Raw genomic sequence first — 27,929 nt, 5'->3', positions numbered from 1 at the left:
TTAGAGGGCGCTAACTGGTCGCCCTGCCTCCAGTCATATCCTCTCCCAGTCCATTGTCCACATCTGGGTCTCCCTAAAATATGGTGTCTGTTGTGCACCTGCTCAAAGCCTCTCATGTATTTTCCATTTTCCCTAGGATGAACACAACCCCCTTGGCATGATGTAAGGCCCATGGGTGTCTCTGTGGCTACACTCCTGCCTCGGCCCTGAGTTCAGTGTGAGTATCGGGAGCCCCCTAGCCTCCCCAGCCAGCCATGTGTGCGTGGGGACAGAGCGAGAACCTCCTTCAGAGTCTGCAGGGTGAGGGGAGTAAGTGCAGGGACCTGGAGGATTTTCCATAGATCTTCCGAAATGTCACAGCTTGTCTCTGAGAAGGAGATTACACCACTCTGGTTCCTCTCTTTAGAAATGATCACTTAATGTGCAGTAGGAACTCTTCTTGGTGAGGATTCCAAGTGAGGATTTTCCTTCTTCCTGAGCCCACCACAGAGCTCTCTTTTAAAAAATATAAATCATTTTTATTGAGGGCTCTTACAGCTCTTATCACAATCCATACATCCATCCATTGTGTCAAGCACATTTGTACATATGTTGCCATCATCATTTTCTAAACATTTTCTTTTCACTTGAGCCCTTGGTATCAGCTCCTCTTCCATCCCCTCCCCCACTCCCACCCTCGTGAGCCCCTTGATAAATTACAAATGATTATTTTCATGTCTTACACCATCCACTATCTCCCTTCACCCACATTTCTATTGTTTGTCCCTCTCAGTGGGGAGGTGGCACATTATACATTGATCCTTGTGATCGTTTCTCCCATTTCCCCCCACCTGCCCCCTACCCTCAAGGTATTCTTACTCCCATTACTGTTCCCGAGGTTATCTGTTCCGGATTCTGTGTTTCTAGAGCTCTTATTTGTACCAGTGTACATGCTCCAGTCTAGCTGGATTTGTAAGGTAGAATTGGGGTCATGATAGGGGGGCGGTACGAAGCATTAAAGAACTAGGGGAAACTTGTATGTCTCGTTGGTGCTATATTGCACCCTGGCTGGCTCATCTCTTCCTTGTGACTCTTCTGTAAGGGGGTGTCCAATTGTCTACGGATGGGCTTTGGGTCTCTACTCTGGTCCCCCTCATTCGCATCAATAACACCCCACAGCGCTCTTGCTGCTCTATTAATAACCTGTCAGATGTGCTGGGGCGGGGGCTGAGATGGGCTTCTCAGGAAAACCCTTCTGTGCTGTCCTAAGCTGGGCTGCTGACTGAATGGTGCTCTGGGGACCCTGGGGAGTCAGCTGTCCTCTGCATGGGCTCACAAGGCCCAGGGCCCCTGCGTCCACACTCCTCCAAACTTCTCCAGGTGCTGTTCTAGCTCAGACTCTCCCACACACGACTTCGGGTCCCCTTTCCTTCTCTATAGGCCGAACTGACTCCTTCCACGTCTGAACTCCTCAGTGAGTGAGACTGGAGCCCAGGTTTTTCCAGTGCTATCTCTTCACTCTGAAGACTTCTCCTGCCCATCTGTCCGTGTCTCCAGGGATGTCTGCGTATCCAAAGTGTGACACGACTTTCTCCGCAGTTTGCTTCTTTGACTGCTGGAAACCTTTGTGGACCAAAGTCCCGACTGCTCTGTCCTTGACTTATCATTGTGCACTCACTACAGATGAGTCATAGCAAATGCCTAAGACTGAGAGGGTTTCAGGCTTGTGATGCATAGTATCCTACCATGGGATCTTTGGGTTTCTATTCTGAAGGCGTTTGGAACTCAAACAGATGATTCCTACTAACAGTCAAAACCAAACCTAACCCATTGCCATTAAGCGGATTCTTACCCCCAATGACCCAAAAGAAGTGTCTCTCAGGAGGTCTAAAGTGGTCCTCTTTGTGGAAGCCGGCTGCCAGCTATTTCTTCTGCGGAGTCACCGGGTGGGTTCGACCCACTGAACTTTCAGTTAGCTAAGTGCTTCTCTGCCCCACGAGTGCTCCTGCCACAGTCAACACCATCCCTTGACCTCATGGTCACTCCCCCATTCAATGGCACAAAGTGGCCCATGCCATCCTCATGATTGTTTCAGATCAGACCATTGAGATCCCAAGTGTTTTCATTAGGTGGGTCTTTAGACAGAGATTGTTAGGCCTTTCTTTTTGGTCTGTCTTACTTAGTCTACAAGCTCTGTTGAATAACAAGAGGCAAGCCTGCCCTGGCGGATGGGTGGGTGGTAGCTGAGCATAAGGTACATTGATTGGGAATTCAACCTAGCGATCCCACAAGGAGCCCTGGGTGCTTAGTTCCACATTGGGCTGTTCACCAAAAGGGTGGTGGTTCAAATCCACCGGTTACTCCTTGGGAGAAAGATGAGGTGGTCTGATCCCCTGAAGATTCATATACACTACTGTGCGTATGGGGGTGTAGTGCACCCTGGGGGTGCACCCTGGGGGTGTAGTGGTTACAAGTTGGACTGCGAACCAGAAGGTCAGCAATTCAAATCCACCAGCTGCTTCCGTTGAGAAAGATGAGGCTTTCTACCCCTGCAGTTACAGGTTACAGTCCTGGAAACCCACAAGGGCAGTTCTACCCTGCCCCATCGGAACCAATTGAATGGCATTGACTTCGCTGATGTTCTTGTTTGGTTTTGCCTCTGCCTTCTCAGATCGCTGTGAATTGGGATCGCCTAGACAGCAGTGGGCTTGGTTCCGGGTTCTCCGTCATGGAAGGTGGGCATTCTGCGATAGCGCTCACAGTGGGCTGATCTGTATGACTGATGGCAGAACCTTAGAAAGAATTCTACTTAAGTTTTACCCCAGCATCGTAAGTCAAAGATCTTTATTTTCAAGTTTCTTTTAGACAGTGCTTACAAGAATCACAGATGAAAGTTCACGTCCACATTTTTCCCTCTATAAAAAATGACAAATTCTATAATTAAGAAAAGTCAGTTCTTAGTAATCTGCAGAGCTGGTAAAACACTGCCGGGGCTTTTCTGGTCTCCACAGAATTTCCTAAACCAATCTTGTGTATGAGAAAAGCACCTTAGTCACAGGGACACGTTTCTTTCAGACAAGGGGCGGAAACCACCTTGGGAGGCAAGTTGGTAGCTGCGGTTGGCTGCAGTGACTCTGGGAGCCTGGGCTCGGGAGCTGCTCACATCTTCACCAGCCAGACCTCGTTGCGACGCCCGTAGGGCTTCATGGGGGGATCATAGCCAGCGCAGAAGTAGACGTCGTCCCGCCAGGTGCCCGTGCCCTCCAGGGCGGCGCGCAGCTGGGTGGCATGAGCCACGTAGTCGGCTTCCTTGGCGTAACCGCCAAATTGCCTGAGGAGAGAGGCAAGGGGCTGGTTAAGGAAAGACTCGACCTGCTGCCAGCCTTGTTTTTGGGACAGTTCTCTCTGACCTCCCATGTCCCCTTTCTCTCAGCCCATCATGACCTCAGGCTAATTGTCTCCCTTATCCCTCAGATGATTGATATAGCTCGGAAATTATCTTGTCCTGGTCATTTATTAAGAGATTTAATAAATATGTCTTTAAATTAAGAAAGAAAGAAAAAGATACACCGTGGAAAACATTGAAAAGGCAACTTAGAAAGACTATATCATAAAATCCCAAATAATGTAAGAGTAAAACGATCACTTTGCATATTGTGAAAGAAAAGACATAGATTTCCAGAGATGGGAGACGGGGGTGGGGTGGGGGCTGCGGGGGGAAAAGGGCACTCACACACCATCCTTCTTACAACAGGTATGGTGAGGAGGCTGTGGATTCTCCAGTCCCTTGGTTGATGAGGTTTGGCTTAAGCTATCCTTGACCTTTCTGAGCCTCAGTTTCCTCATCAGTAGAACAGGAGAGAAGCTCTTTTTCCATCTCTAAGGTTGCTTTGAGCCTTAAATGCAGGAATGGATGGGAAGGCTCTGAGGTAGGGCATGAAACAGGGCCGTCCATCAACATGCCCTTCCCTCTCCTTCCTGAGAATTCCCAGATGTGACCCCACCCATTGCCATCAAATCAGCTCTGACTCATGGCGACCCCTGGGGTCAGAGTGGAACTAGACTCCACAGGGTTTTGCATGGCTGATTTTTCAGACCCAGATTGCCAGGCAGTTCTTCCTAGGTCCCCCTGGATGACGCCAACAGTAGGCTGTGCTAACACAACGGTGTCTGGGTCCTGCCGTGGCCCTTTCCTCCAGCTCCTGCCTCCCTCCCAGCTGCTCCTTCCCTTGCTTGCTGGCCACGGGCAGACGGGTGGGATAAAGGGGAGGGAGGCTGCAGCTGCAGAGCCAACCAGCCTGGAAGAGAAGAGTCGGAGGCTATTCGGCTCCCCCCACGGCACAGCAGCTCCGAGGGAGCACGTCCCAGCAAGGAAAGAGCTCCCCAAGGTCCGGGACCAGGGGACCAGGGCAATCTTGGGAGAGCTGTCCCCAAGCAAGAAGCCACTTCCAAAGGATCCCTCCTCACGCGTGAATCAGGAAAGCCTCCTTTTCTAGGCAGCAAAGAGACCTGTCCTAAATCGGGCCGTTCTCTTGGTGGCAGAGGTGGAGACAGACAAGCAATAAAGCCATGCCGGATTATGATTCTTTCTCTGACGTCATCTGCCTACGTGCCACCATTCATTCTGTGGCTGCTCTAAATATACCTCTTTGAAATCTGGGCTGTGCGAGAATCTTTATTAGAGTCAAATGCATCCCTGTGTCGAATGAGCTCTGTGACTCAGAAGTCTACATTTGTACCAGGCCGAGATCAGGCCAAATGCCTTATTTTTGGTGGAGTTCTCTGAATCATGCGTTGCTTTTTATAAGCGGTTAGTCATGCTCAGTAAACACCCGGCACTCTGACTATAGTGTGAACTGACTGCTGTGAAAACAGCCAGGCTTTCCTATTTCAGTGGCTTGGTGATTCCCACTCCTAGACAACAGCTACAGAACACAGATGGAGCAGCGGCTAATGTGGAGTTGTTCAAATATACATATCAGAAAAATATATATATATCATAAAGTAGGAGAGGGAAGTTGAACCCCAGCTTGACTTTGGACCAACAGAGAAACAGGATTAGTAGATAAAGGGCAATAGGAAGGCAGGATTTTTCTGGAGGCAAAAGCCTTCCAGACACCGGAGTCCCTTGTGAAGAATGCCTTTGGGTTGAAAGCCACCTGCAGGAAGGGAATCAGACATTGGACAAGGAAGCGTGCTTTCTGCAGCCTCTTTGGGTGCTGCCATCCTGGATGGTCTTCCCTGGAAATGAACGGTGTTGGTTTTTGACACTATTTGTTTGGTGACCGTCCAAAGCCCATTGGCCCTTGCGTGTCTTCATCCATCGCCAGGAAGCACATGGCTAGTGGATGTGCTCAACTCCTAGCTCTGCCATCTTCTAGGCCAGGGTCTTGGGCCAATTCCTCCAAGCCTTGGGTTCTCTGTCTGGTAGACAGGGATGAGGATAGCATCAACCTCCCAAGGTTGCTGTCAAGGTTACGGGAGAAGAGGGCAAACAGAGGGCTTAGCCAAGAGTTTATCACAGAATTAACTCACAGCCATCGTTGTTACTTAGCAAGCCACTCCCAAGGAGAAGACCAGGGAATGGTGACCTCAAGCTATACGAACCAGGTAAAAAGCCCAAGCCAGTTGCTGTCACATTGACTTGGCTCCTGTGACCCCGTGCGTGTCGGAGCAGCACGGTGCTCCACAGTGTTGTCCGTATCTGCGTCTTTAGGAGTCCATGACCAGGTCTTTCTTCCAAGGTGCCTCTAAGTGAACTTGAACTTTCAAATCCAGTTAGCAGCCAAGCACGTTAACCACTTGCACCTCTTGCACCTTCTCAGTTGGGCTGAACCCTATTTAAACATCTCAAAACCCTATTGAATACCCCGAACTGAAAACCGCCCCACTCCTTATCCTCACTCCCACGCCTCTTCCTTGGCTCTACATTCTTGTATTCAAGGTGCATTTATCGCCTTCTATTCCACAACATGGTTTGTTTACTATGCTCATTGTTGGGGGTCCATGTCTCCTGGTAGAACATAGGCCCCGTGAGGTCAGGATCTTTGTTACCTTTTGTCCACTGTGTAGACTGAGCACTTCACATACTGCCTCCCACGTATTAGACCCTTGGATAAATGTGGAATGCCGGGATAAGCAATAAAATTCCTATCTGCAGGACTTAAGTACGATAGCATGTAAGACCTATCTGTGAGTTAAGGTTTTAAGTTCAGAAGTAGACATACATGTCCCATAGTCAATCATTCCTTCCTTCCTCCAGGTAATTCCGAGACACAAACCATGGGGGGCAGCAGCGGGCACTAGAAGAGTAGATTGAATGAAGCCACTGAGAAGGGTTTTGGATGCAATGCTGAGTTTGAACTTGATCCTCAAGGCAAAGATGGACAAAGAAGAGTTTCAGAACGAAGGGGCTGATCTGATGAAGGTGGGTTTTAGAAAGATCCATCTAGTGACAGGGGGGAGTCTGGGGGGTAGGGAATGGAATCACTGGGGCCTAGAACCACTAAGCACCCGATGAAGAACGGCAGTTTGGAAAAGCGAGTGGATGCGGAAGGAAGAAGGGAGATGGAAAGGCTGAAGGTTCTCCACGGCTTCTAGTTAAGCCTCTGGGTGGAAGCTGATCCCACTAAGCAGAGTAGGGAATATAAGCTGATGAATCACATTATAAGCAGGAGAGGGGGGTGTTGATGATTTGGGGTACCTCTGTGGAAAGCACTCCTGTGGATAAGAAGAACTGGGTACTCAAATGTGTGTCTGGCTCTGTGAACGTCTCCTTCGACGTGGGAAAGAACTGGGACCAGAGAAGGGATCTAGTGACAGAAATTTGGGAGTCACCAGAAACTTGTAATTGTTGCTGTCAGTTGTTACCATGGAGTCCACTCCGACTCCTGGCAGGCTCGGGAACAACAGATTGAAACCACTGCCCATTCACGGCTGCGGCAGTTTGAGTCCATTGATGTGGTTATTGTACAGGGCCTTCCAACGTGGGGGTCGGGGTTATCTTCCAGCAATCTACCAGGGAGTATTGTGTTCCAGTCCACATTTTAAAAATTTACTTATTGTGTTGTTGTTGAAAATATACACAACAAAACCTAAACCAAAACTCAACAATGTTTACAGGTTCATTGTTACATTGAGTACAATCTTTTTAAGTTAGGCAAGCATGCTCCACCTCCTTTTTGGAATTATTCTTCCACCCTTAACAGGAATCCACTGTCCTCCATGTTTCTTTGCTTTTGTCAGTTTCATCCCATATATAGTTCTTTGAAGGGAAAAAGATGAGGCTGTCTCCTCCCGTAAAGATTTACCATCTGGGAACCCGCCGGGGCAGTTCTGCTGTCCTATAGGGTTGCTGAGAGTTGGAGGCAACTTGATAGCGTGTGTGTGTGTGTGTGTGTGTGTGTGTGTGTGTGTGTGTTTCCATAAGAATATAAAACTACATCTTCAATGAAGCTCTGCTTCAGGGCCCTGTATTTATCTCACCCCAAATCAGAGACCAGTGTTTGAGTGGAGAATTTGGTTGCCACGGGAACAGAGGAACAAACTGCTGGTGCCCTGGATTCCAGAAACACAAAGGGAGCTGATGGAAAAGACCTGGGAGAGTGTGGGAAGCCTGGTGGGGGGTGCGGAATTTGGTTCGAGAAGGCAAAAATCATAACCTGATACCTTTCTGGGAGTGCAGGCGTGAAGTGAGGGCAAAGGATAACCTGGGATGGTTGAGCCTGCCCACCTACGTTTGTTGACGGGGCCAATGAGTCTGGTTTGCAGGCAGCACTGGACAAATGAAATCTAAGAGTAGGAGTTTACGGCTTCCCACAGACAGGGAAAGAGGCTTCCAGGAACATGGGATTCCCCTGGGTTAGACCAAGCCCCTGCTTAAGGAGTTGTCACCAGTAAGCCCAAAGCACCCGCTGGATATCAGAGAACATAAAGGTATCTTGTCTTTCCTCCTGCCCTTGCCGTTACTGGGCACCTCCATAGTGACCCCATGTGACACCAACAACTGGCCCCTTGGGCTATCATCTTGGACAGGGGGCGAAGGGTGGGCTGCTGACCAGAGGGTCAGTGGTATGGGCCCACCAGCTGCTCCGTGGGAGGAAGCTGCGTGTGGCAGTGTGCTTCAGGCCAGGTTTAAGTCTTGGCCACCCCCCCCACCCCCACCCCCCGTGGTGGTGCTCTGTCCTGCAGGGGTGTTGTAAGTCAGGATCCCTGGCGAGCGACCAAGCGGGCTCATCTTGCCTGGGGCAGGTTGCTGGTCGCCTCTGCCCCGGAGCTGCTGGGGCGGTTCCAACAGCCGGCTTTTGGTTGCCAGCCAAGCGCTTCACCACTGCCGAACCGTGTGAGGGCTCGCTGGGAGCAGGATAGGAAGATACAGACATTAGCGCGGGCGTGCCAGGCACAGACAGGATGCTCTGTGGGCAGGGGGGAGGGGAGGATGCCTCCGGACTAGGATCGGAGGGAAGGTCGTGCGGAGGTGGCATTTGCTCTTATTTATTGAGCGCCTCTTCTTGGAGCTGAGGTACAGCAGAGATAACAAAATCCTCCGGGAGTTTCCAACAGGCAGAGGCTGGGATGGGACGGAGGGGGGCTGTGAGGTAGGGAAGGGACTGTGGGGCCCACAGCGGTGCCCTGATGCCAGGGCAGGTGCCCTGATGCCGGGGCAGAGATGGAGCGGGCGTGTTGTTGTGATGGCAGTGAGTGCCGCCACAAGGCACATCCTTCTTAGGCGCCGCAGCCTGGTGAAACATTTGGGGACCCAAAGTTGGCCTCCCCCCAAGGGGACGCGGAGGGCTTTCTCGCGAGCTTGGGCTTTGATTCTAACTCGAAGGTTGTGTCTTCTTTGGTAGATTTCTGCTGAGAACCTGGCATGGAAAGGAGCGCAGGTGGCTGAGCTGTCGCTGAATCTGACTTTACAGAACAAGAGGGCGGGCGATGGTGTGGAAGGTGACTACTAGACTCAGTGTGCAGAGAATGCCACTCTCCAGACTCTTGTGAGCGAGGAAAACTTTCTGACGGTGTTTTGCATGGGTGGAGGGAAGGGGTGTCCCTCCCCCAGCATTCTGTGCATCTACAAAGCACTGGTACTTAGGCCTGCTTTGTGGACATCTCTTCACAAGGCCTCAAAGAGGGGAGACCAACAGAGGATGCAAGCTCTCATTTTAGAACTCGTTTTGTCATCTAACGCGATCACTGAGGATGTGAGTTGGCACTACCTTCAACAGAATCAGAAACAACCCCGTCTCTGCGGGGCCCATGCGCGCACATTTGACTCTGCAGACACCCAGTGGCCACTTGAGGCTATTACCCCGAGTTAGGACCATACTCGCATGTTGGTTCAAAAAACCATTTATGGAGCCAGCCTAGACACTGTATGAGGAGTGCTCGTGTGGTAAGATTTCAGAAAATTACATGGAAACAGCCACAGAGCGGACTTAATAGGACCACTCACTCCAGACACCATTTCCAGAGCCATGGTTCCTTAGAGAAACGGCTAATTTCAACTCCAGGACAAGACTTATCCAGATGTGTGCTTGAAGCATCTTGTCATTACCAGAAAGCTAGGAAGCCACCCAAGACTGCCAGACTTGTGCCCCAAAGACTAAGAAATCAATGTGAAAGGGCTGCTTCTGGCCAAAGACAGGACACATTTGAGCATCAATAGGAATAATAACTGTCAGGGATGGAAGCTCATCAGCCGTGTTTAATTTTATAATGATACTAAAAGACCAGAAATGAAGACTACCTTGGGAGGGCGAGCATGAACAGAGGCATTGTTCTAAACCGGAGCAGGAGGAAGTATAGAGCAGGGACCTGGCCTGTATCTCAGGGAAGCCAAATAGCAGGCGAAACGGTGCCTCTCTTTATGGAAACATTCCAGCTGAAACACGAAGAAGGAAAAGGAGTGGACATCGCCATTTACAATCCCCATGTAGCAAGGAGCTCTGGTGGCATAGTGGTTATGCATTAGTCCGGGAACTGCAAGGTCAGCAGTTTGAAACCACCAGCTGCTCTGAGGGAGAGAGACAGGGCTTTCTACTCCCATAGTAACAGTCTCAGAAACTCACAGGGACAGTTCTACTCTGTCCGACAGGGTTGGCATGGGCCCGCATCAATTTGAAGGCAGTGAATGAAACAGGGCATTTAGCCAATGATCACCCATATAGGCACTATCATCACAAACACAAGTGACCAGGCAGCAAAAGTCACTGACGGAAGTATACCTCAACGAGGATGCTCCTAACGACAAAAGCAAATCTGAATCTGGTTAAGCCTCTAGTTCCAACTGCCAGAAGCCAAATCTTTACTTCCAATTAATTTTCAGGCAATCCAGGGGGCAGAGAAAACATTCTCACTGCCATCAAGTTGATTTTGACTCATCGTGACCCTATTGGACAGGGTAGAACTGCCCTTGTGAGTTTCTGAGACTGTAAATTCTTTGCGGGAATAGAAAGTGTCATCTTTCTCCCTTGGGAAGGCTGGTGGTTTCAAACTGCTGACCTTGTAGTTAGCAGCTCAATGCGTAACCACTACACTACTAGGGATCTTCACAGGGGACAGAGGAATATGTTAAACTACCACTGGGACATGGTCAGCTAAGTCCCAAGTATGAGAACCCTCTGGACGAAAGAGACGCAAAAGCAAGAAGGAAGATGACACAGGGTGGCGGTAAAGAAAGCTACAGATTCACAGAGCCTTGAAAGACATATTAACCAATTGGAATGGAAGCCATTGGAGCCAGAATGCAGCAAACAAAATGAAATATGAGATAATGGGGAAAATAGTACCATTAGATATCTTATAACATTTACGAATTATTAATAGTTTAGGAGTAGTAATTGTGGTTATATTTTTAACGTCGTCCGTAAACACACTAAATATTTGGGAATGCAGTAACACCTGCCTGAAATTTGCCTCTAAATCATGAAGAGTTGGAGCTGGAAGCACTGAAGGTATAGATTACACAAGCTTGCCCTCAAGTTGATCAATGTTGAAGGAGAGCTATGGGTCATTACCTTATTGACTACTGTGTTAAAGTTTGAAAAGTCCCACAATAAAAAGTTACAGACTAAAGAAAAAGAAAATGTTTAACCTAAAGCTCAGCAGGGCTCCTTAAAGCATACCTCGTGAAGGATGTTTTATTTTCAGCACTTAAGAGATAAAGAAACTACATCTCAGTGAAGCAGGTATCACCTCCGGTATCACCTTGCAAATCAACAGTAGGAGCTGGGATTCAACCTATAGAACATTTGTTCATTATATTTTCCCTGGGCAGATTACCCAATAAGCCAGGCAGCATGGGCTACTTTGTGTTCATAATTTAATGCGTAGTGAGCAGTTTTCCACTACTTGTCGGCCAGTTTGTCATCACAAAGACGGAAGAGGCTGTCCGTTTCTGAGGGCTTAACCAGTGACAATAGAAGGAATGCACTGAGCTATTGTCAGGTAGCGTCCCTCAAGTTGGAAGGCACTCAAATATGACTGGGGACGGGCTGCCTCCTCTCAGCAGAGTAGACCATAAAGATGTGGATAGACTAAAGCTTTTGAAGTCTTCATTTGCCAATGTGGTATGACTCAAAATGAGAAGAAACAGCTGCAACATCTACTAATCATTAGAACGTGGAATGTAAGTATGGATCTAGTTTGAAAACTGGAAGTTGTCAGAAATAAAATGGGGCACAAAAGATCAATAGCCTAGGCGTTAGTGAGCTGAAATGGGCTGACCTTGGCCATTTTGAACCAGACAATCACGAATGTGGTTGACTATCCAGGAATGGCAAATGCAAGAGGAATGGTGTAGCATTCAACACCAAAAGGAACATGTTGAGATTTATTTTGAAGTATAATGCTGTCTGTGATAGGATAATGTTCATACTCATACAAGATGCTAGGGCAGTGAATTATTTAATGTGCCTGTTCTAGCCAAAGTCTCCAACTCCCTCAAATGACCTTTCCCTGCACGGGTCTGGTGAGAAGGTGAGGGAAGATACTGATAAGATTCACCAGTGAGTAACTGTGAGCAGAAGTCTCTGGAGTGCCACCCTGCAGTGCATAAAACGAGCCCTCTGAGAAGCAGGAGGGGAAATCCCAGAAAGAGCCAGGAGTGAAGCTTGTCCTCTGCACTGAATCCTTGTGCAGGGAACCTCCTGGATCCAGATGACAGCTATAACATCTGAGGAGGAGGAGCAGGACCAGGAACCAGAGCATGGAACAGAGCGATGGGCTTCCCAAGCCCCAGAGCAAGTAAGGCTGAGGGCTTTTGTGCAGGAGGCTGGCTTACGGAGTGGGGTGCCTCTGAGCACTTAATTGGGAAAGTTGGACTTGCTGACCCAAGGAAGTGGAGCTAAATGCCTTTGGGCTTTGGCTAACTGGGGTGGGGGCATCTCTGGGTATTTAATTCAAGGAATGGGCTTGCTGACTTACTGAGCTTAAGTTGAATGCCTTGGGGATAAGGCTTATAGCAGAGTGATATGTCCTTTGGGCATTTTTAGCATGTGGGACAGACCTTTGCAGCATGTCCCCGTGAACAGCTCGACCTGAGCCTTTCTCACTAACATTACCACTTGTTAAACTTCCTTAATAAACCCTTGTCTCGTGAATTTTGCCTGCAAGATCAGTGGAATCCTTGCAATGGATATTATAACCTAGAGAAAAAATAGAGAACCCTAATTATGATATTCCACAAGGAAGTTCAGTCAATACAACTGGACTTGAAATTTACACACTGACTACTAATGCTAGTCATGAAGAAACTGACAAAGTCGACCAGCTTTATCAGTCTGAAACTGATTGGGCATGGACTCAAGATGCATTGATAATTATTGTTGATTAGAATGTGAAAGTTGGAAATCAGAAGAGACAGTAGTTAAAAGATATAGTCTTGGTGATAGAAATAAAGATAGAGAAAAAAAAGAAATAAAGATAGAGATTGCATGATTGAATTTTTCAAATCCAATGACTTCTTCATTGCAAATACCCCTTGTGGTAGTTATAATTGTTTGTCAATTTGAGAGGATTAAGAGTGAAGGGGTGGTCCAGGCTGTCAATCAGGTCATAGCCAATTAGGTCGCTGTGTGGGCATGGCCTTCTTCTGAGGATTTTGGGAACTCCTGTATTCTTCCTTGATGGTGGGAGACTCTCTCTTTCCCTGTTCACTCCCTGGGAGACATTGAAGCTGACAAGACACATGGAGACAGGCTGAAGGCAGCCATAGCCTCGGAGCTCGAGAAGCCACACAGAGAACCCTGCCAGCGCTGAGATGCTTACAATGCCACTGGATCCACAAGACTTCCCACCCACTGGCCTGTGATCTTCCTGCATTCAGCTTCATTGCATATATTTTGCGAGTCTGAAGAGGACTTTATAGATTGGTATCAGACATGTGGGCTAATACCGGACTTATGGACTTGATCTGGACTGAGCTGGGGTATTTTCTCAATATTCAATTGCTCTTGTATAGAAAGCTCTTTCTTATACACACGTGAGTCTCCCTGGATTTGTTTCTCTTGTGTACGCAGACTAACATGCCCCTTTTCAACAACATAAACCAGTGACTATACACGTGGACTTCACCAGACAGAATTCCCAGAAATCAAGTGAACTACACCTATGGGGAACTCAATATGATCAGCCAATATGAGGCCAGGAGCAGGCTATGGAACAGACCATCAGTTGCTCATATGGAAGTTCAGGTTGAAGTTGAAGCAAATTAAAACCAATCCATGAGAGTCAAAATATGACCTTCAGTACTTCTCACCTGAATTCTAAGAAGATCTAGGAACAGATTGACACATTGAACACTAATGACAGAAGCCCTGATAAGGATGACATCAAGAACATCATATGCAAAGAAAGGGGAAAAGCCAAGAAAGGAAAGATCAACGTGGATGGCAGAAGAGACACCGAAATTCACTCTTGAACGTAGAGCAGCTAAAGCAAACGGGAAAAGTCATGAAGTAAAAGAGCTTAATGGAAACGTCAAAGGGCAGCTCAGAAGACAATGTAAAGTATTACCATGAAGTACACAATGACCTGGAGTTTGAAAGACAACTAGAAAGAACATGCTCACATATCTTAAGCTGACTGAATTGAAGAAATATAAATCAAGCCTTGACTTGCATGATTATGTGGATACAAAAAACCGTTTCTCCCCAGGTTGTCATGCTGTTTTCCAGCACATTGTGAGTTCTGCTGCTTAGAGGTATTCTCCCTGAAGGCATTCAGCCATATAGAGCAATCAGACCCTATTGTCTGTCCCACCATTGGTGGGCTCACTCCCTGCTGATGAGGATAGTGGTTTCTTTTCCTGAAGGAGGGCTCAGAAGAGGTCAAGCCAGCTCAAGGACAACGGAGGTTAGGCTGTCATCTTGACTCTAGGATCCGCCCATCTTGTCATATGTGTACCCCTAATCCTTCCTCTTCTTATAGCATACACACCCCTAGATCATCCCCCTTCCATTGCTCTATTGCCTACGGTGCAACCCCTTCCTGTGACATATGTGGTTAGCTGTAATCACAGGGGCTTGCACATGCTAAGTATATATAGACCTTGGTTAGAAATAAAGAGGGTCTCTCTTCCTCTTGTCTCCCACCTCCGCGTGGACCAGCATGAGGGGTTGAGGTGAACATGCTACCATAAAATGCTTCTGACTCCTTTATTTTATTCTCTCTCCTATGTCTCCTATTCTCTGTGACTTTACTACAATCTTTATATATTTTTGCCATACAGTTGCGCCTACAGAACCTCCATGATTGCCAGAGGCTGGTTATTCTGACATTATTCTAAGGGGAAAATATTTACATTCTATGGGCAAAATATTGACTGATGCAGGCAGCATTAAAAGAAGTTGGAAGGAATACACAGAGTCACTGTGCCAGAAAGAACTGGTCGACATGAGGAAGAGCCAGTGGTGAAGGAAGAAATCGAGCTCCACTGAAGGCATTGGCAAAAGACAGGCTCCCGGAATTGATGGAATATCAACTGATATCTGTCAACAAGTTGATAAAGAACTAGAAGTACTCACTCGTCTATGAGAAAAAAAGGGAAGACAGGTACCTGGGCAACAGTCTGGAAGAAATCCATATCTGTGCCCATTCCAAAGAAAGGTGATCCAACAGAATGTAGAAATTATTAGATAATCACTATTATCACATGGAAATAAAATATTGCTGAAAATAATTCAGCAATGAAAACGAGCTATCAAAATTCCAAGTTGTATTCAGAAGAGAAAAAGAGATATTCCTAATATTAGATGGATTTTAGCCAAAATCAGGGAATACCAGAAAGAGTTTTACATGAGTTTTATAGACGATACCAAGGTATTTGACTGCGTAGATAATGACAAACTATGGATGATGTTGAGAAGAATAGGATTTCCAAAACATTTCATTGTGCTCATGTGGAGCCTGTATAGGGCCAATAGTATGGGTAGAACAAGGAAGTACTGCATGGTTGAAAATCAGGAAAGGTGTGTGTCAGAGTGCTATCCTTTCACTCCATGTATCCAATCTTCATGCTAAGTAAATAATCTGAGCACCTGGACTGTATCAAGAAGAGTGTGGCAGGTGGGCTGGAGGAGAGCATATGAACAATTTATGGTATGCAAATGGCACAACCTTGCTTGCTGAAAGCCAAGAGAACTTGAAGCACTTGCTCATGGAGACCAAGGACTACAGCCTTCTGAAATGAATATAACTCAAGGTAAAGAACATCAGATCCTTAAGGTGGCGGAAGGACCTTGGGCCTCTACTCAAGCACTCCCTCAATGCATGAATACTTTCTTTTATTAAATTGGCACTCTACGATGCTCACCCTCCCGACACAAGTGCTGAAGCCAAAGCAGGTGAACAAGTAAATGTGGTGAAGAAAGCTGATGGTGCCCGGCTACCAAAAGAGATAGTATCTGGGGTCTTAAAGGCTTGAAGATAAACAAGCGGCCATCTAGCTCAGAAGCAACAAAGCCCACATGGAAGAACACACCAGCCTGTGTGATCATGTGGTCCTGAAGGGATCAGTTATCAGGCATCAAAGAACAAAAAATCATATCATTGGCTGCACACCTCCATGATATGATCGCCGAAGACAAACGGTGCATAAGCAAATGTGGCGAAGAAAGCTGATGGTGCCCAGCTATCAAAAGAGATAGTGTCTGGGGTCTTAAAGGCAAACAAGTGGCCATCTAGCTCAGAAGCAATAAAGCCCACATGGAAGAAGCACACCAGCCTGTACAATCACGAGGTGCCAAAGGGACCAGGTATAAGGCATCATGCAAATATATATATATATATATATATATATATATATATATATATATACACCTTAGTGAATGAAGGGGGAAGTGCAGAGTGGAGACCCAAAGCCCATTTGTCGGCCACTGGAGATCCCCTCACAGAGGGGTTTAAGAGAGGAGATGAGTTATTCAGGGTGCGATGTAGTACTGATGAAGAACACAGCTTTCCCCCAGATCCTGGATGCTTCCTCCCCCCTACTACTATGATCTGAATTCTACCTTGCAGGACTGGATAGGGCAGAGGTTGTACACTGGTGCATATGGGAGCTGGAGGCACAGGGAATCCAGGGTGGATGATACCTTCAGGACGGGTGGGAGGGGCGATACTGGGAGAGTAGAGGGTGAGTGGGTTGGAAAAGGGGAACTGATTACAAGGATCTACATGTGACCTCCTCCCTGGGAGACGGATGGCAGAGAAGGGGGGGAAGGGAGACTCCGGATAGGGCAAGATATGACAAAATAACAATCTATAAATTATCAAGGGCTCATGAGGGAGGAGGGAGCGGGGAGGGAGGGGGAAAAAACAGAGGACCTGATGCAAAGGGCTTAAGTGGAGAGCAAATGCTTTGAAAATGATTAGGGCAAAGAATGTACGGATGTGCTTTATACAATTGATGTATGTATATGTATGGATTGTGATAAGAGTTGTATGAGTCCCTAATAAAATGTTAAAAAAAAAAAGAACATCAGATCCTCACAAGTAGACCAACAGGCAACATCATGATGAATAGAGAAAAGATAAACGTTATCAAGTTCTCATGTTGCTTAGATCCATGGTCAATGCTCCTGGAAGTAGCTGTCAAGACATCAAATGACCTATTACACTGGGCCAAATCTGCTGCACCAAAACTTCTTTAAAGTGTTGAAGAGTAAAGATGTCATGTTGAAGATTAAGATGGCCCTGCCCGATGCCATGCTATTTTTAATTGCCTACTGTGCATGTGAAAGTTGTACAATGAATGAAGAAGACCAAAGAAGAAGGGAAGCAGTTGAATTATGTTTTGGGTGAAGAATATTTAAAGAACAAGCACACCCATCTTGGAAAAAGTACAGCCAGAACGCCCCTCGGCAGGGAGGGCATTTTTCTGGAAAGACGTGCCTGGAAAAGGACTTCAAGCTTGGTAACGTCGAGGGTCAGTGAAAAAGACAAAGACCGCCAGGACTGGTCTCAACAGAGAGCCTCCCTCATAACGACTGTGGGGCTGGCCCAGGCCCGGGCACTGCTTGGCTCTGTTGTGCACAGGGTCGCTCTGAGTCTAAATGGGCTCAGCGCCTCACCACAAACCACAGGGAACAACCTCACTTGAATTTTATCACATCTCTGAGGACATGCAAAATTGTTTTCATCACAGAGTGAAACCCCTGCAAAATTGTTTGCTATAGATGAGCGAGCAAACACGAATTAAACCCAGGCTTACCTAACTTGCTGGATACTCTGTCCCTGCCAGGGCTTGTCAATGTGAAAAGAGGCTTTGATTCTGTAGGAAAATGCTGTCGGTTGGGAGAGAGAGCGGTGCCAGCCACATCTTGAAACAGACTCTTAGATGTGGTGAAAAATATGTAACCACCACTCACTACAGATTAGCAAGTAGCACAAGCATCCCATGCTGACTTTGATTACTGGGTGATCCGACACTGGAGACGGAGTGAAATAGATGGAGCTGGGTCTAGGGTGAGACAAGCAGGTGTCTAGGGAGCAAAATAAAGAGGCGCACACTCTCCAGTGCCAGCTAGCGTGAACTTGGATGAGCATGAAGTGGGAGCTTCCACACATTTTGCACTCTAGTCCCTGCTTCGGGAAAGGCATTCATTACAGTTTGCTTTCTCAGCAGCCCTTGCCGGGAAGGCTGAGGAGTCTGGGTGAGGACTGAGGCAGCAGCACAGGCCTGGGAGCCCTGCTGCCAACGGCTCAGCTGCATCCTCCCCACGCATCCCCCTCGCTGTCTTCCAGTGAGGGCCCTGCAGTCACCTGGCTACCCATCAGTCCACACCCAGCTCAGGTTCTGAGTTAGTGTTCACTCCAGGGAAAGGGGTCCCACTCTCAGGGGCGGAGCTGGAGCAGGGTAGTCAAACAATTCACTGTGGAGGCTCCTGAGAGAAGAGCAGGGCTTTGTCTGGTGCAGGATGATCTGCGTGCTTACTTGTGAGAGGTGCTTTAGAGTAGAACCAAGCCTTCGCCTCACAGTCACTACAGGTGAGCTCCTGGTCTCCCTCCCGCCATAGCTCTCAATTCCATAGGACAGTTCTTTTTCAACAAATGGAGAGCACTGGTTACTGAGAGGAGACTTGGGTTTTGAGCGGAGGGTGATTTTCAGCCAAAGGAGAAACACATTCAATATAGACACCTGCTATTCTCTATGGTCAAGGAGATGCTATCCCATGAGGTCCCTCCCTGGAAACCCTGCAAGGACAATAGGACAAATGTGTGTTCTGCTCAGGAGACCGCAGGCCATGAACAGCTGGGGGATGGCAGCTCAGCTGTGACAAAGGCTCCCAGTCCTTGGCCTTGAAGAGGAGTGTGGGGCAGCTATCAGGTCTCCTAACCCTCTGTGTTTCTCACGTGTCGTCCATGATCCTACAGGAGAGGCTCGCTCTCATGGCTAGAATAGGTGCACCTCTGACTGGGTGTTTGACCTAAGCCAAGGAGGTGCTTTCTTGACACATTGCAATATGGCCACCGTCGAAGGCACTTGCTCAAATACAAAGGTATGTTGAAGGTTCTTTCAAGAAGTTAAAGTGAAGAGGACCTGATGCAAGGGGCTTAAGTGGAGAGCAAATGCCTTGAGAATGATTGGGACAGGGAATGTATGGGTGTGCTTTATACAATTGATGTATGTATATGTATGGATTGTGGTAAGAGTTGTTGGAGTCCCTAATAAAATGTAAAAGAAGAAAAGAGAAAAAAATGATTAGGGCAAAGACTGTACAGATGTGCTTTATACAATTGATGTATGTATATGTATGAACTGTGAAAAGAATTGTATCAGCCCCAATAAATTGTTAAAAAAACAAAAAGTTAAAGTGAGAAGTTAACAGGACTGAGTATTTCTTATTTAACTGGAGTGAATTCAAGGCAAATGCTCATGGAAGATGATTCAAGAGGTAGTTCAGGAAATCCAGCCCTGCCTTAAGACACTTAAGACATGCCTTACGTGGAATAGACCGTGATGCCTTCCCTCTCCTCGATCTTAATGCTTTCGTCACTGGGCACGGGAGGGTTACTCTGAAACTGGTTCGGGATCCGGAACCAGACCTTTAATTTCTTCTGTAGGGAGCCATCTTCACCGGGGAACACGGCAAAGGACACAGGGAGTGTCGTCCCCATCCCGATTCCTGGAAACACAGAAGCACAGCGTGCGAGGTCAGGGACAAGAAGAAGGTACTGTCTGGGAAGAAAAGGAGAGTATCGGACCTTCCGCAGGCCTGAGCAAGCGGACTTGCTCAGAGGTCTGGAAGATCTGATACTCGTGTGCTTCTTCCCAGACGGGATCTTTTGTTCGTGGAATCAATAATAAAATCTTCAGGTAGGAAATATCTAGTCAGACCCACACATCTTGTGTTTACATCTAGGTTGGAGGTAGCAGTGTAGGATAGCTGCAACAACGGACTGAAGCCTATCAGTGACCATAAAGGTGGTGCTGGGGCGGGCAACACCTTGTTCTGTTATACATAAGACTGCCATGAGGTGGCGCTGCAGCCAACAGCAACCACAACGGGCTAGCGGCACAACTCCTTTGGAACAAAACATTTGGCAATACACACACTGGCCAGAAACACATTTCTACCTAGATGGCTTCATCTCTAGAAGTCCACTCGAATGTAAGAATTTGAAATATGGGAAAGGTTATAGGCATGAAAATATTAATTGCTAGCAGGAGGGTAAGGGGAAGGTGAAGGGAGAAAGGGGACACCGATCACAATGATTCACATATAAGCCCTTTCCAGGGGGACGGACAACAGAAAAGTGGATGAAGGGAACCAGCAGTTGGTATAAGACATGAAATTTTTAAAAATAAATTATCAAGGGTTCACGAGGAAAGGAGGAGAGAGTGGGGGAATGAGTTAATATTAAGGGCTCAAGTAAAAAGAACATGTTTTGAAAATGATGGCAACATATGTACAAATGTACTTGACACGATGTATGTATGTATGGATTGTGATAAGAGCTGTACGAGCCCCCAATAAAATTATTTAAATAAAAAAATAATTGCTACAGAATTTATAAACAGAAAAACCGGGAGCCATACAAGTCCTTTAGCAGGAATATGTTTAAGCGAATAGTGTCTCATTTTGCAGAGTAGTACGCTACAGATTGTTATGCAACAGTGGAAAATAACTATGAAAATCAGTACAATTTCCCAAACATTACTACACTATCAAGTCTTCTCAAAAGTCCTAAAGAAATACACCCAGAAGACAACAGCGATCGTATTAGAGTGAGGTTTAATTAAGGGTGTTGTTTTGTAATTTTTGAGATTTTCTTGAGTAAGTTTCATCATTCACACACACACACACACACACACACACACACACACACAGGTTATGACAAAGTGCTAAGAAGAAAAACATATCTTCTTGAGCTTCTACAGGTTAATTCATATCTCCCATGTGTCCAAGACTCTAAATTAGACACGCTCTGAGCTCTCCCAGAACTCTGCTATGGCTAATGTCGATGTTCACTTAATGGAGGCCTAGTCCTAGAAAACATTTCTAAGGTTAAGGTTAAGTTTCTAACTTTTAAAATTAAGAACCTGAGAAATAGCTTTAAAATTATGATAATCTCTCTCTTTCTCACCTTGTGTTCTGCCTCATTTTTGGTATGTGATGGTCTCAAGTCAGAAATCTTTTGATGAGTCAAACTCAATTTAAACATGGTTTATGAGCAGACAAATACCCCTTACATGAACCTGCAGGTCTATCATTTTACATTTAGAAGGCAGCCAGCATGGATCACCCAATCTCTAAAAGTGGACAGCCTAAGAATTCTCAGACTCCTGTTGCCCCCTGGCCAGCCCAGAGCCTGGAATCTGTCACACTTGTGGCTTCCTGAGCTCTCAGGGGCTGGCAGGGGACTTTCAGCCTGGTGCAGAGTTCTCCAATCAGATGCTGCCCTGTGGGTTGGCCTACTGGGACACACCTACCTAGCCAGCCAATCCAAAGACTTGAAAATCACTGAAGGCTTTAACAGTACAGACCATGACTCTACACTTGGGGGAGAAGCATGAACTGAGGGAGCAGGGAGGTCCCCCCCAGAGCTACCTCCAATGAACTGCACACACAGCCCAGGGAAGTCATGTGCCAATGAAACAGAGTGGCATGGGCCTTGTGGCCCCCCTCCTGGGGTTTTCTACTGAAGAAGTGAAATCATACGAATGTAGTTTCTGGGAGGAGAGCTGCACCCTTCCGGGGTACTCACCCTTGTCATTGGTGCCTCCCGCATACTTCATGACTTTGGGCATTGCTTCCCGTAGAGCCTCATCCACAGGCTTCCCAGTCACTTCTACTGTGGCAAACTTGCCCCCTTCACAGGCCCTTTCCTCATAGGAGACGTCTTCCTGGAGAAACAGAACACACAGTGCTTGAGAGATTCAGAGTGGCAGTGTGGGATGTCTGCAGAGGGAGTGAGCGTCCAGCTACTGGGCTGTAGAAGAGGAACCTGGGTTTGGTGACAGGGACAGAAGAGACAGGTGTGAGTAGGAAAGACCTGTGCAATAGAGCCTGAGATTTCCACACACACAGAGAAATTTCTTCCGTCGGAAGCAGAAGAAAACTTCGTGTAACAGGCTCAAAGAAATGAGAAGATACTATATCCGCCAAAACCAGAATGCTATTCAAAGGAAGCGTTCAGAGAACAGAGAACCCTTGCACATTAAAAGTGTAGTGGCAGAAAGGAACAATGCAGCCATAGGTTGGATGATAACACTGTAGGGACTCTTCTGCTTTCAAGTTCTGTCTCATTCTAGTAGTATGGGTGGGATTCAAGGAGCAGCCGAGACTAAAGAAGCAATTGATCAGATCACTGGGTTCTACCCAGAGGGGCCGTTCTCCCTTGTTCTAGAAGGTCGCTGTTGAGTCCCAATCAACCATATTTTCACACGGCATAAGACCACAAATTAAGTGTCTAATTCTAAAGATGGTTGCGAGGCCCTCCGCCCCGGGAATCTGACATCCTTCAGTAGCACAATGTAAGCTTGTGCTCTTTTCTGGCTCCATCTGTCCTTCATAGCAGAGAATTCTAGAGCTGTCAGTCCGGGTAGACTAGAGAAACAAATCCATAGACACTCATATGTGTATAAGAGAGAGCTTTATATAAATGAGTAATTGTGTATTAAGAAAACATCCCAGCCCAGTCCAGATCAAGTCCATAAGTCCGATTTTAGCCCATATGTTCCATACCAGTCTATAAATTCCTCTGCAGACTCAAGCAACACATGCAATGATTCTGAGTGCAGGAAGATCACAGGCCAGTGGGTGGAAAGTCTTGTGGGTCCAGTGGCAGTGGCAGCAGCTCAACACTGCTGTGGGTCTCCATGTATCTCCTCTAGCTCCAAGGCTCTGGCTGCCATCAGCAAAGCTCCATGTGGCTTTTCAACAGGAATGTCTCACAGGGAGACAAAACAGAGAGTGTGTCTGCCTTCCAGTGAGCTATTTGTCTCCTTCACAACCTCCAAATGAGGTCATCAAACTGAGATCTGTTTGACAGGCTAGACTCTACCCCTTCACAAGTTGACAGAGATTATGTAACCACCACACCCTTCATTTGAGACTCTCTCTCAATTCCAGCCACAGGAAATAGTTTAAATTTTACATGAATCACTCTGTGACTCATCAAATTTCAAACCTTAAAGCTTTTAAAGTTCCTCTAAAAAAAATAAGAACCAGAGAAATCACACAGCTATTAAATGGCAGAAAGCAAATTCTAATCCTTTGACTCTAGTATAATGCAATGCTTTTAGCAGACCATGTGATGCTTTGAGGGGTCCTGGTGGCGTAATGGTTATGAGTTGGGCTGCAATCTGCAAGGTCAACACTTCAAAACCACCAGCCACTCTTTGGGCATTGTATTCCCATAAACACTTACAGTCCCAGAAACCCACAGGGGCAGTTCTATCCTGTCCTATAGGGTCGCTAAGAGTCAGTGTTGACTGGATGGCAGTGAGCTCTTTGATGCTTTGAGGAGTGAAGTTAGCCTCATAGATCGTTGCTCAGGGCAAACATTTGTATATGCAAATGTAAAACTTAGATAGGGGCATCGTATTATACAAGTACTTCTTTCACGAATGGAAAAGTCAAGTCTTGCAGGAGATCATGCAGAGGGTGGCTCTTTCCCTTTGTCTTGTTTTCTTTCTTTTGTTCATTCAACCGCCAACTGTTGAGCATCTACACTGTGATACAGGGATCAAAGACATGGTCTCTCACAGGGGGAGATGTGGGGGCTAAAAGTGGAAGTAGCTAGCTAGGAAGCCAGAAAGCTGTAATCTGATGAATAACCTCCCAACGCACATCAACGTACCAATGCTCATGAGGATGGCACAAGACCAGGCGATGTTTTGTTCTGTTCTACATAAGGTCTCTGAATAGGATTTGGCTTCATAGAAACTCACAGCGGAGTCTAATGAGGAGTTCAGGGAAGTGTGGGTACAGACGTGGGGGTACTTAGGCTAATATAGGGGGTGGGTATGTGTGTATGTCCTTGTGTATCAATAGATCAAGTTGGTATTAAGATACTTATTAATTACTCAACTGGAGATTCAGTCATGATCGATACATCAATTCACTGAAGAAACAGATTTAGAAAATAATATAATATGAACATTCTAGGGGGATGGTGAGAAGAATTAAATGAAAATTCTTATGTTGCTGTGCTCTTTGTTGCGACAGATTGATTCCTACTCATAGTGACGGTGTGACAGAACTGCCTCATCAGGTTTTCTTGGCTGTAGTATTTAGAGGAGAGGATCACTAGGTTTTACTCCTGGATTGCTGCTGGGGGTTTGAACAGTCAACCTTTTGTTTAGCAGCTAAGCATTTAACCATTGGGCCACCAAGTCTCCTCAGATAATTCTTTTTTTTTTTTTTGTAAAGTATCCTTTCCCATATCTCTTTCTTTTTAAAAAATTATTTATTTATTTATTTTCTTTTTTGGAACATTTTATTAGGGACTCATACAACTCTTATCACAATCCATACATACATCAATTATATAAAGCACATCTGTACATTCTTTGCCCTCATCCTTTTCAAAGCATTTGCTCTCCACTTAAGCCCTTTGCATCAAGTCCTCTTTTATCCCCGTCCCTCCCCACTACCCCCTCCCTCATGAACCCTTGATAATTTATAAATTATTATTGTGTCATATCTTGCCCTGTCCGGTGTCTCCCTTCACCCCCTTCTCTGTTGTCCGTCCCCCAGGGAGGAGGTCACATGTGGATCCTTGTAATCGGTTCATTCTTTCCAACCCATTCTCCCTTTACCCTCCCGGTATTGCCCCTCACAGGCCTGGTCCTGAAGGTATCATCCACCCTGGATTCCCTGTGCCTCCAGCTCTTATCTGCACCAGTGTATATCCTCTGCTCTATCCAGACTTGTAAGGTAGAATTCGGATCATGGTAGTTGGAGGGAGGAAGCATTTAGGAACTGAAGGAAAACTGTATTCTTCATCAGTGCTACATCGCACTCTGACTGACTCACTATGGTAAAAATTTTTTTCTGATGATGCCTTATACCCCTCAGATAATTCTTATACAATGTAGTAGATGCACTGAGAGTTTAGGGAAGGGATTCAAGGTTACAAGAGCAACGGGAATAAAAGAGAAGTCAAAAGCAGTATGATGTCAGTGAAGAATTAAAATTAAAACCATGACAGGAGCAGAAACTGTCAGGCACCGCCTGGCAAAGGCTGAGGCCAGAAAGCCTAGCAAAGGCTAGATACCAGGACAGATCTGCTGTCACAGGGAGCTGAACTTTGTCACCTAGAGTCAAGTTTCAACAAGCTGAGGAGGCACTGAAAGCACTCACACCTGTATGCCAGTAAATTTGGAAGACAGCTACTTGGCCACCTGACTGGTAGAGATCCATATTTGTACCCATTAAAAAACAAAACACGTGACCCAACAGCATACTTCAGTTAAAGAAAAATATCATATCGCACACAAGTAAATTTTTGGTGAAGATAAGCCAACAAAGGTTGCAGCAGTCCATTGACAGGGAGTTGACAGAAGTTCAGGCTGGGTTCAGCAGAGGATATGGAGCGAGGGGTGGCTTCGCTAATGTCAGATGCATCTTGGTTGAAAGCAGAGAGTGTCAGAAAAATGCTTCCTTGTGTTTTATGGGCTATGCAAAGGCATTCACCTGTGGGGATCAGAACAAATTATGAACAGTCTTGAGAAGAATGAGAATTGCAGAACACCTGACTGTGCTCATGTGGAAACTATGTATGTAAATCAAGAGGCAGCTGTGTGAACAGAACAAGGGAATCCTGCCTGGTTTAAAATCAGGAAAGGGGTGCACCAGGGCTGCATCCTCTCACCATACCCCTTCAACCTGTATGCTGAGCAAATCTTCCGAGAAGCTGGATGAGAATAGATGCGGCAGTAGGAGAAGAATGCAGATGACAATATGCAGATGACACTACCTTGTGTGCTGAAAGTGAGGATTCAAGGCATTTGCTGATGAAGATCAAGGACTGCAGCCTTCAGTATGGATTAGAACTCAATGTAAAGAAGATTAAAATCCTCACAACAAAAGGTAACGTCATGATAAATGAAGAAGAGATTGAAGTTGTCATGGATTTTTTGTGTGTGTGTGTGTTGCATGGATCCCCATCAATGCTCATGGAAGCAGCACTCAGGAATCAAACCATGCATTGACTAAATCTGTTGCACATGATCTTTTTAGAGTGTTGAAAAGCCAGGGTATGACTTTGAGGGTGAACCTGACCCAAGCCACATATTTTCAATCATTTCGTATGCATGTGAAAGTTGAACATTGAATAATGAATCTGGCGGAAAAATAAATGAATTTGAACGATGGTATTATTGAAGAATATTGTAAATACCACCGACTGCCAAAAGAACAAACCAATCTATATTGGAAGATGCACAGCCAGAATGCTCCTTAGAGACAAGGACGGCAAGAGTTCTTCTCACATACTGTGGACATGTCAGGAAAGATCAGTACCTAGACAAGGACATCAGGCTTGGTTAAGTAGAGGGGCAGCGAGGAGGAAGGCTCTCAACAAGCCAGACTGACACCGTGGCCGAGACAATGAGCTCAACTACAAGAATTGTGAAGATGGCGCAGGATTGGGTGGTGTTCTGTCCTATTTCTTGTTGAGTGGGAACCACTGACTCAATGGCACTTAACATCCACAGAGTCAAGTTGAGCCATTGTCATGGCATGCCAGCTTCATCTGTCCTAAATGAGTTCAATGAACTTTTATGATCCCAATATTGAGTGCTCCAGCTCGGTCTATGTCCTGCGTGGGAGGATCCTGGCAGCTGGAAAGGCCTCTGGGAAATGGTACACGTGATCTGTGCTCTCACTCTGTTCTCCAGGCAGAAAGTCCAATAAACCAACAAACCAAACTCACTACCGAAGCAATGCTGACTCAGAGACCTAGAGGAAAGGGTAGAACTGCCCTTGCAAGTTTCCGAGACTTTAATGCTTTATGGGAGTAAGGAGAAAGCCCCATCTTTGGCCCAGAGAGTCCACAGCAAGGAGGAAAAAGTCTGCCACGAAAGAAATCCAGTTTGGTACAGAGAGTCAAAGACATGATAAATCTGCCATCCACTGAGGCTTGGCTCAACTCTACCTCCTCCAGAGGGACCCTCCTTTCCTGTGAACTCCAGAAGTCAAATAACTCTAGAGCTAGCAGGACCCTCTGCAGATCATCAGTCCACCTACTTCCTACAGATGCGTGAACTGTCCGGTGGGCAGTGGAGCCCAGAGATCAGCAGGAGACTAGCTTAGAGCTAATATTGGAAATCATTAGCCTGAGTGTGGACTAAAGGCATGAATGAGGCACAGAGAGCCCAGGGAACATCGGAGTACTGTATGCAAAGCTCCGTTTAATAAATTCCCTGCCTTCATCCCCCAAGTTCTTAGCCTACCCCCGGAGGTTCAAGCTTCCACCTACCTGACCAGCCACTTGCCAAGCACCTCCCCGACCCTTCACTGATGTCCTCCCTGATTTCCGCTCCCACCCTCAGGGCAGATGACGGCTCGGTTTAGGAGATTCTCGTTGCCAGAAGGATTCCTACTTAACCAACAGATTCCAACCCCAAGTCACTTGCTCAGTCTATTACTGTGATTAAATGAAACAATGGCACCTTTACTTGCTGCCCAACCCTGGGTCTTAGGGGGTTAAGGACTTCCATTGTTCACCCTCAAATCTCTCCACACGTGCAATGCATCCTGCATGAAGAATAAACTCTCTTAAGTATTGTTTAGTGGATACAGCAGGAAAGGAAGGCTGGGGATTGAAACTCGCTAGTACTCTAGTGACAAGGAATACAACAGCCACAAGTGGGTCCAGCATTGGAAGCCTAGTCTGATTGGATGTATCACAGAGAAAACCTGGGCTGTGGTGCCTTAAATGTCTTCTATTATAGCTACCATCTGTTTCACAGCAGCTGTGTCCATAACCTCTCATTTGAACCA

At 46.5% G+C, this 27,929-nt stretch overlaps 1 protein-coding gene across 1 annotated transcript in view; it reads right to left on the bottom strand.

The window, feature by feature from the left end:
- Positions 1-2,852: 2,852 nt before the first annotated feature.
- The window catches only part of HEBP1 (heme binding protein 1), a 33,531-nt gene continuing 8,454 nt past the window's right edge, over positions 2,853-27,929 (bottom strand). The window contains exons 2-4 of the mRNA XM_075553090.1: positions 21,685-21,823; positions 19,421-19,601; positions 2,853-3,310 (exon numbers count right to left, since the gene is read on the bottom strand). Coding sequence (XP_075409205.1) covers positions 3,139-3,310; positions 19,421-19,601; positions 21,685-21,823 — 492 coding nt within the window. The 3' untranslated portion in view covers positions 2,853-3,138. The remainder of the gene's footprint in view (positions 3,311-19,420; positions 19,602-21,684; positions 21,824-27,929) is intronic.

This window comes from Tenrec ecaudatus, chromosome 6 (assembly GCF_050624435.1).
Source record: "Tenrec ecaudatus isolate mTenEca1 chromosome 6, mTenEca1.hap1, whole genome shotgun sequence".
In the NCBI taxonomy this organism is placed as follows: Eukaryota; Metazoa; Chordata; class Mammalia; order Afrosoricida; family Tenrecidae; genus Tenrec; species Tenrec ecaudatus.
This window is presented reverse-complemented; position numbering and strand designations above follow the sequence as displayed.